The sequence below is a fragment of the Takifugu rubripes genome, chromosome 17 (assembly GCF_901000725.2).
Source record: "Takifugu rubripes chromosome 17, fTakRub1.2, whole genome shotgun sequence".
Taxonomy (NCBI): domain Eukaryota; kingdom Metazoa; phylum Chordata; class Actinopteri; order Tetraodontiformes; family Tetraodontidae; genus Takifugu; species Takifugu rubripes.
In genome coordinates, this window is record NC_042301.1 from 15,259,586 (window position 1) to 15,268,337 (window position 8,752).

General features: G+C 40.8%; 2 protein-coding genes across 5 annotated transcripts; one reads left to right on the forward strand and one right to left on the reverse strand.

The window, feature by feature from the left end:
- The first annotated feature begins 266 nt into the window (after window positions 1–266).
- On the forward strand, window positions 267–5,149 carry LOC101066730 (EP300-interacting inhibitor of differentiation 3-like). 4 transcript variants are annotated; one of them, XR_965243.2, is made up of 13 exons: window positions 341–420; window positions 965–998; window positions 1,074–1,282; window positions 1,370–1,450; window positions 2,038–2,165; window positions 2,442–2,593; window positions 2,686–2,785; window positions 3,097–3,181; window positions 3,265–3,359; window positions 3,431–3,479; window positions 3,581–3,666; window positions 3,740–3,846; window positions 4,192–5,149. XR_965243.2 is itself a non-coding variant. In XM_011613044.2 (12 exons), the coding sequence occupies exons 3-12, from the start codon at window positions 1,087–1,089 to the stop codon at window positions 3,794–3,796; spliced, it is 1,029 nt and encodes a 342-aa protein (XP_011611346.2). In that variant the 5' UTR covers window positions 341–420; window positions 965–998; window positions 1,074–1,086; the 3' UTR covers window positions 3,797–5,149. The 4 variants fall into 4 exon arrangements, 3 of the variants coding, with proteins under 3 accessions (XP_011611347.2, XP_011611346.2, XP_011611349.2); XM_011613044.2 differs by having other exon boundaries at window positions 3,740–5,149; XM_011613045.2 differs by lacking the exon at window positions 965–998 and having other exon boundaries at window positions 267–346; window positions 3,740–5,149.
- Window positions 5,150–5,533: 384 nt separating this feature from the next.
- Window positions 5,534–8,273, reverse strand: cenpk (centromere protein K). Its single transcript, XM_011613048.2, has 10 exons — window positions 8,166–8,273; window positions 7,878–7,979; window positions 7,752–7,808; window positions 7,283–7,346; window positions 7,016–7,062; window positions 6,848–6,930; window positions 6,567–6,665; window positions 6,226–6,361; window positions 6,104–6,157; window positions 5,534–5,968 (listed from the first exon to the last, which is right to left on the reverse strand). Exons 1-10 carry the CDS (start codon window positions 8,166–8,168, stop codon window positions 5,813–5,815), a joined length of 801 nt encoding a protein of 266 aa, XP_011611350.2. The 5' UTR covers window positions 8,169–8,273; the 3' UTR covers window positions 5,534–5,812.
- Between the last annotated feature and the right edge of the window lie 479 nt (window positions 8,274–8,752).

The following is an 8,752-nucleotide window of genomic DNA, read 5'->3' on the forward strand; positions in this document are numbered from 1 at the left end:
TACCGCAAATGCCCACGTCAAATAATACTAGCTAGCCAACTCGCCATGCCCCGCTTTTAACAGCCTTCTTTTCTGCCTATAGGACACTTCCCAAAGGTTTTCATATAAAAAAAAAAAACAAGTATTAGTGTACCTTCCTAAAAAGCCAGTTTGTTGGCTTTTATTTGAATATTTTTGGTTTATTAAAAAAAAGCTGATATTCCGGTTTTAAGGTGAGCCATAATGCCATGGATGCGCGGTGTAAGACCAATAGCATCAACAGTCAGTTTATGTTCTTCCGGTTTAGTGGTGAGAAAGGGCGTTTGGGATTTTATTGTGAAGGAGAGGACAGGAAGTATCTCCGTCGGTGAGTTGGAGGGAGAAAAATAAGCACGCGCACATCCCCTAAAATTAGCATCTGTTCTTTAATTTAAATGAAGCGTAGGTGGTTGTCTTGCCTATTTACAATATCTGAACGGTACTAATAAACAAAGTAGATTCTAACCATTGACAAAATGGGTGAGGGAGGTTTGTTTGCGCCATGTATCTGCCTAGACTTGTTACCGTGGCCAAACCAAGAGCAACACATGCTCAGTACTTCCGCATTTGCATTAAAGCCTCTGAATAATAATATTATTAAACATTTGCACTTCTTCTTTTCTCCCTTCTCACATATTTGCGAATGTATGCGCATCAGCGTGTTTTCACCTAATGCCCAAAAGTCAGACTTATTGTGGTTTAATAAAAACCAGCCCGAACTACTTTAGTATTAGTTTTATCATCGGCTTGCTCTGAATATATCATATTATGTGTTGGTTGTATTTTAATATGATAAATAATAGAGAGAAATAAGCGTTAACAGCAGAAAATTGTCTTCGGTAAGGCAAATGTACTACATTTATCTTTTTATTTTGACTTTTAGCATTTCCATCTGACAGATCAGTGGATTTGTATATGATTTTTATATAGATTTGTAGCTCTTTAGACGCGGTCGCCAGGCTGCTAATCCTACGGTCACGGTGTGTGTTTTTATGTTGTTGTTTTTTTAAAAAGAAATGTCACAGTATAAATAACGAAACATCGTCATCGAACAGTGACTAAAAGAAAATGAAGAGAAGCTGTGTGGACGGGGACGATGGATCATCCCACCGGGATGGTTCTGATGGTCGAAAGAAAGTGAAAAGTGAAGCAGAAGTCGGAGGATTTCCTTTGGATTCGAACGAACCAGAAAGCAGCCCAAACTGCTCAAATGAAAGGCTGCAGTTACGGAGCAGGTACAGGGAGCTCATCGCCACCATGCAGAGTGAGTCTGGCAGGACAGCTTCTCTCCTCATTGAAAAAGGCTTTGTGACACATCATTGCTAATGCTGTTTTCCTGTCGTGATTCCAGAGAATAGAGAAGATATGCTGAACCCTTCCAACAACGCTCTCACAGACATTTTAGTAGAAGCCAACGAACTTTTCAAAGATGGTATGTGTGGTAGATTTCAGTCTAAGTTGAGCTGGTTGCAGTGCTCGTTGCTTGTTTTTTTTGTTTTTTTAAATACCAATGATAATAAATTGAGGCATATTTGTTAAAACCATACATAACTATTTTCGCCAACACACGCTCAGAATCAACCTGGAACAATTAACCTGTATAGGTTTACACATTGTTACACACTAATCCGTTGAATGTTACAACAGCGCCCCCTCGTGGCGATGCCACCACACGGCAGCACACATCGCCCTTGAGGCGCTGATTGGATTAATTCCTGTTGCTATGTGCAAACATCTTGTCAGTCATTAGCTGCACTGAATGGATGATTTTTCCTCGTTCCACACGACTCCTCAGCATGAGCTGGGAGCTTTGTTTCCCCTCTGAAAATTACGGTTTCTATTTTTTAATGAAGTCGCATAGCGGAGCACATTTTGGCATTTACTTAAACAAGATTAGAAGCATTATTTATTCACATGTTTGATCATTTTTACTATCCTATCTGAAAGGAATGACGGATGATACATGATTTGTCTTTGACGCCGTGCAGCCTCCACAGAGCTCTGAGTGTTTCTCTGCAGTTCGGCAGGTCAGAGAAGCCGCTCTGGATGCTCAGCTCCTTGTTGTGGCCACAGACCTTGCAAAGGAGAAAGCAACCCAAATCTGTTCAGGCAGTGATTTTGACCCCAACATCTTTGCGGAACACCTTGTAAGTGAATACACCGTGCATGCACTTTCATTGCATGCATTTGTATCATCTGTAAAAGGGAAACCAGATCAACGACGGCATATCAAAGAAGTGCGGTTGACATTTTTTTTCCAAAAAGAACAGGATCTGAGAGAGGGTTGACTTTCTGAAACCATCCCCACTCTGATATTTAACACGACTGAGTGGAAGCAGCGTTGTAGAATGTGTCCATATCCAGCATCTGTGTCCAGCATTTGCAGATGTCCTGTGAGATGTGTTTCTCTTCTCCGCGGACAGCTGTCCTTCATGGGTCTCAACCGACTAGGAGACAGAGGGGACGAGCAGCAGGACGGACGGGTGGTTGATGGTTACCTGTCGCTGGCTGCTTGGCAACGGCTGGCCAGGAGAGCAGAATGCTGCTTCAGGACAGCGCCCTCTTTTCATTTCATGTGAGTCTCTGTATGTGCCAGCAAATCTTAACTGAGGTCAATTATCTATGGTTACACACGCACACACACACTCCTGTGGTTCATTTCATTAGGAATGGTGCGTTCCATGCGAAGCCACCTCCTCCTAAGCCAAGGATGCAACAGGAAAGGAAGGATCCCAGCAAGGAGGTCATTGAAATTAAACCAATTCAGGTAAACAGGGAGAATAATTAATGATCTTTGAGACTCTGCAAATACATTGAAGTTTGTGGTATTTTCCTCACAGATTTCACTTCTTCAGTCTTTATTATTACAACACTCTCATCATATTTTCTGATTAGGTGAAGCATTCTGTCATTTACTGCAGTGTTTTGGCTCCTGATGCACTAATTTGCTTGATGTGAAGGCTAATTTGAATCTTTTGTCTAGTTACACGACCATTACCGTACATTGTTCTTAAAAAATATATAAATTCATGTTTACATCTTGAACTTGCTTGTGTTTATCTTTTGTACTACCTGAAGAAATTAGAGGGCTCTCATCAGGAGGCAACAGAGACAGAGGTGGAGAGGATCCTGGGTTACCTTCAGTGTTACTACAGGGACGAGCGTGAGTTTAAAGTCAACTGTTGTCGTTACTTTGGGGTCATTTCATGATTCCTAATTAAGCCCCTCTGCCTCTACCGCTACCAGCAACCTCCCCGATATCATATTATGAGTTTGTCATTGACCCCAACTCGTTCTCCCGGACCATAGAGAACATTTTCCACACCTCCTTCTTGATTAGGGTGAGTTGAAGCGCACTCATCACTGCCCTCTAGTGACGGGGGAGGAAATGACACCCGCCTTTGTGTTTCAGGACGGGTTTGCTCGGATATACCCGGACGATTCCAATCTGCCTTGTATAGGTGAGAGGGCATAACAGCGCACATCAAAAATGACTGGAACATATTTTGGGAAAAATTTATTGCAGTGCTGAATGTTTTGGTGGGTTTTTTTTACGTCTCAGAACCTACAGAGGTGCGAGCTATGGAAGATGGAGACTTGTCCAACAGGAAGCAGTGCATCATCTCGTTATCCCCAAAGACATGGAAGGTTTGGACGTTTTAATTAGTTTTTGTTTTTCAAGGGGACTGGGCTAATTAAAATTGTATTTTTCTCTTTTCAGGAGCTCATAGATGCCTTTGAGATTAAAAACGCAATGATTCAACCTCCAAACGAGTAAAACTCTTGATGGATTCTGACTTTGGTCGCTGAAACCAACAGTCGTTTTTGGTGTGTGGTCATTTTCGTCTCCTCTTAAGTTCAAGTCGAAATAACAAAGAACACGTTTTACGTTTGCGAGGCTTCTTCTGCTGTTAAAGTGACAAAAATGTTGGAAGTTTTGACAAATTAGAAGAGGAGACTGGCATGTTCTGTTTTTAAGGCCCCCCAACGTTGTTTGTATGGGACAGTAATATTATTAAAGCATTAATCTCTGGAACAGTCTGTCCTACATCATCGGTGGCATTTGTTAGTGGATGCAGTCGGTCTTCTTGCCTGAAGGCAAAAAAAGAAATGTTGAAAAAAAAATGGATGTAATTCCTGTGTGAAAATGTTTTGTTTTCATTACTAAAATAGTACAAGACGAAGGAAACAACAACAAGTCTGTTGGGGGCAATGATTTTCTTCCTCCCACTGTTCCTGGAGATGCTCCAACACCCTTCTCCTACTGGTCTGGGCTTTTTAAAGGGACACACACCCTCCGATCTCCTCAGTCTGCTCATGCAGGCACGATACAGAGCTGCCATTGTTTTTGGGTAGTTTTCAAAGAGTTCAGGGTCTAGTTTCTCATACAGTTTTGCTGCCATGGTTTAAAAACTGCATGTGTGTGACAGCTGTGCCAGAGGGAATGATCCTTAGTGAGTTTATTAGGAATTGTGGGACTGAAACTGGGACTGACTCCTAATGGTGCAGTTCTGCAGAGGGCTGGAACACATGATGGGGAGGTGCACTGGAACCTCACTCTGCCAGGTAAGGAGAGGGGAGGGACAATCCTCGATCTCCATTTTTTGGGCTACTTTTGAATATTCTCTTATGTCAGTGAATACCAGAATATCATTATTGTAATAATCGATATTGTAATAAAGGCTCGAGCTGCCTGTTGTAAAGTTCTGTGCTGTCATGTTTTAGCACAACTCCTCTTCTAAAGCCTTTTTCTCTGGCTTTTGTTGATGTCATTTATCATCTGCAACACCAATGTAATCGATAATTATTGATTTTTTTTGACCATTCCTCCGGGATCTTGCTCTGTAGATGTCCAATTTTATTTTCAAAAGAGTGACTTTTCGGAGACCCTCCAGCTACAGGAGAACCTCAGCGTATTCCCGGAACACGTGAAACGGCCAGGGTTCCTTTAAATGGATGATGGGGAGCAACAGAAGCGGAATATGGATTTTTTCCTCTGCATCCTGCTGTTGCACAGAATTGAGAGAAAATTAGCATCGTTTTTGTGCGACTGTTAAAACGGTCACATTAACTGTTAGATTGGTGAATTGTTTCTGTAATACATTGTATTAAAAATTGTTTTTGTGAGTTATATTGCATTAACATATAATCATTATTTAGAAACCATTTAACTGATTCACTTTTTGATACAAACACATAGGTCTTTCTTTAAAAAAAATACATATATATATACACACGTATTTAAATGGAATGTTTAATAGAGTAGAACTCAAAAATTCTGCTTTCAGGTTTCAAGATTGTGATTAAACAGTTACAAGAACTGTTAAATGCAACTTTAAAAAAAATTATTAAACAGAAGAAATGAAACATCAATTCTAACCCAAGTGGTGGGATAAAAAGACTCCAGAAGAGACAAAATACCCAGGTGAGATATTTAGAGCAAGTCAACATGATGCAGGTTCCGGTACATTTGTTTCGGTGTGGAGAAGTTTTTCAATAACCACCATTGTTAACCTTTGATTGGAAAAAGGTTGTAATAAGTTTTTAATAATAGCAGAGGACAAATCTTACACAGTGACCTTTCAGAATCTTTTAAATATGAACAAGCTTCAATCGTGAACTCCTATTAAACATTTCTAAACTTTAAACATCCTCCTACTAACTGTTTAACCCGTTTGTTCGGATACAACATATATACAGCGTCTCACATCCACCTATCGTAAACGGAACCTAAAAGCAGAAGGAGTTCGCGTTGGTCCAGTTTGATGCTGGAATGAGCGACGCAACCGCCGTCTTAGCAAAAGGTTTCCAGGCGGATCTTGAAGTTGTTCTCCTGGTGTCTCACTGCGATGCCATAGCGAAGGAGCATCTCCACATACGGGGGCCAGAAGGTGTTGTCTATCGTCACGTAAGGGTCGTGTGGCGTTTCCAAGACCTTGTTCATGAGTTGCTGAAGGGAAAAAGAAGCACATTTTTGGAAAAAAAAGATGCAAAAAGTCCAAAAGAGAAGCACATTTTTGAAAAAAAGATGCAAAAAGTCCAAAAGTCGTCCTTTAGAAAACAATGCTCATGCAGTTGGACCCACCTCGAGAATTTCGCCAAGTGAAATCAAGTCTTCCTCCGGCTCTGTGGAAGCATTCTGAAAACAGAAACATTGACAGAACACTGTCTGTGGCAGACAACAGGCAGCAAACACATTCCAGGCACCTTTGTCTTCTTGTAGCCACTGGCTCCATTTTGAGGGTGAGGGATGTGCTTCTCCAGTATGTCCCCCAAACAGTCCATCAGGCTCTCCTCGTATGCCTTCATTTTCTCGATTTTCATCTTGGTGTCCTTCAACACACTTAGAAAGCAGAAGAATAAAAAGGCTATTTTAATTATTTTCACTTTCCGTTCATGTGTTTTGCTGCCCTCTAGCGGAGACACCGCTGACTGTCAGGAATTTGTATGTCCATCACCACTTAAAAATACTTTTAATAAAACTGTTTTTGTGGTACAGTGAACAAAGGAGAGAAGAAGAAGAAATGTAAGGGGAATAAGTATGGCACCTCTGCTCTGACAACTTCTCTTTTTCCATTTTTAGGCGTTCGACGTGGTTCATGGCAGCGCTCAGCACCTGCGTCTTATCCTCCAGCCACTTCTCTTCACTAAAAAAAGACCACAGCTCAAGTCACTGCATTCATTTTCTTTATAGCTTCTATTACACAAACTATGCTAAGCCATTTTATAGTCTCAGTCACGTCATATGAATGTAATTTAAATCAATATCTCACGTTTTGAGTAATAAGTGCAGCTTAGTTTGTGGGCAATGTTGCAAAAAGTTACCTACCACACTTTGGTTTCTCTGAGTTTGTCTCTTTTGGCTTCGGAGCAAGAGAAAACCATCTCAAGTTCAGAGCACAACTTCAGCATCTACGATGAATCAGAGTAAAAACCAATTGAGGCCAGAACAATGAACTTAGACAAGGAGAATCTATGAAGCAGGGCTTCAACGCACCTCTGCTTTACCGGCTCGTAGTAAGACTTCTGAATTTTCTGCCAGCACTGGATGTGTCAAAAAAAAACATGTTGATGGGGGAAAAAATAATACCCCAAATATGATAAAGAACTTGTTAAAATGTGTGGAAGTACTGCAATATTCTGGAATTATAACTCACGCGGCCTGCAGGCAACTTTAAGCAAAGATCTCTTAATCTTTTCTGCCGATTTGAACTATTCATATTTCAATGTTTGGGAAACAAGAGGTGTGTGAAGAGGAGCTTACGTTCCGGCTCTGTGGACAGCCACTGCTTCAGCTCGGCTTCTGTTGCAATCAGCCGGTTTACCGACTTCAAATGGAGAGTGAAGATGCACATGTCAGCAGAACCACAAAAACAACAGAAAAAGGAGCGACACGAAGGCACGGGCCTTTCACAACAAATGTGCTCAATTTAACAGAACTTGGCTGCAAAAATACATCAGTTTGGTTTCACGATAAATTGCACACCGTTTGACTACTTTTCAAAGCTTGACATCTACATTTTGAAGAACATGGTGATGGCTCCCCAATACCTGTATGTTTGTTCCAAAATACCTTTGGTGTGTAGTTAATTACTGATATGTGCCAAAGTAGCATTTCTGGACTAATTCGTCTTATATAATCTTACACGAGCCTTTGCAACACAAATCCAAGCCTGAAGCTGCAATGTTCATCTTCCTCTGACTACTACACAACGTACAAATAGGAATCCTACCTGTTCTTGTGGACTATCGCTGAAATCGGACTCGCACAGAATAATCTCATTCTGAAGCTGCAACACAGAGAAAGTCCAGGTTTGCACCACCTCGTAGCTTTGCTGTGGTTTCCATTCTGCCTTTACCTTCTCCAGCTGAGCAAACTGCTGCTCACACAGGTCCATCAGTTCACCCTGAGCGGCCCCAGACAGCTGTGTTGGAGCCAGGCCGCCGAGCACCTCTTCGGTCTAAAAACACACATATAAAAAGACAAAAATCCAGTTGCTCCATGCACACACTGTTATTCAATCGAATAGCTCCTGATGCTAAAGCATATTTAGCATTAGTCTACAATGACAGACTGACGGGAACTTGTAGCAGGCTATTTTATTAACATATGCGCAATGAAAGAATAAATTTACGTTTGGAATTACCATTATAGATGTTTTTTCTTTGTTTTATTCCACTACGACTGTTTGCGACTGTTTCAAAATACCGCCAATAATGATGACGTCAGCAATGCGACGGGTGTTGATGAACACAACTACTGCGCAACCTCTGCGCAGCTTTGCGCAGTAGTTGCGTTGCTGTAGTTGCATGAGCAGTAAATTCTTTACATTAACGTAAATAATTATTCTGCTGCGAAATGTTTGAATACACAGATCCCGGCTTCTTTCATCTACCATTTGTCTAGATCATTGCTGCATATTTAGTTGTCGGATACAATCACATTTTAATGTTTGATAACTGACATTAAAATTTAAGCACACCTTTTTTTTTTAAAAACCCAGTGCAAATTTAATTAATCGGTCATGATATTTGCACATTCTAAAATATTCTATGAATATTCTGTTATTCATGACTTATTAACCTCCATAGTTGAAACAACAACATCAATTTTATTAAAACACATCGTGTATAAAGTGCCGCAAGACGGTGACACAAACCCCAGCTTCATTTCTTTTCAAAATCTGTTTCATCTTAATTATTATTTTTGCATTTTGCACAACAGTTCCCCGCA

Bases quoted from the DNA above. Each gene is read 5' to 3' on its own strand.
- LOC101066730 (XM_011613045.2), top strand. From the start codon at position 1,087: ATGAAGAGAAGCTGTGTGGACGGGGACGATGGATCATCCCACCGGGAT. The intron at 1,283-1,369 runs GTGAGTCTGGCA...TCGTGATTCCAG, and splicing joins GCTCATCGCCACCATGCAGA to AGAATAGAGAAGATATGCTG. The intron at 3,480-3,580 runs GTGAGAGGGCAT...TTTACGTCTCAG, and splicing joins TTCCAATCTGCCTTGTATAG to AACCTACAGAGGTGCGAGCT.
- cenpk (XM_011613048.2), bottom strand. The intron at 6,931-7,015 runs GTGCGTTGAAGC...GATTCATCGTAG, and splicing joins TACGAGCCGGTAAAGCAGAG to ATGCTGAAGTTGTGCTCTGA. The intron at 6,666-6,847 runs GTAGGTAACTTT...GTCTTTTTTTAG, and splicing joins CTCAGAGAAACCAAAGTGTG to TGAAGAGAAGTGGCTGGAGG.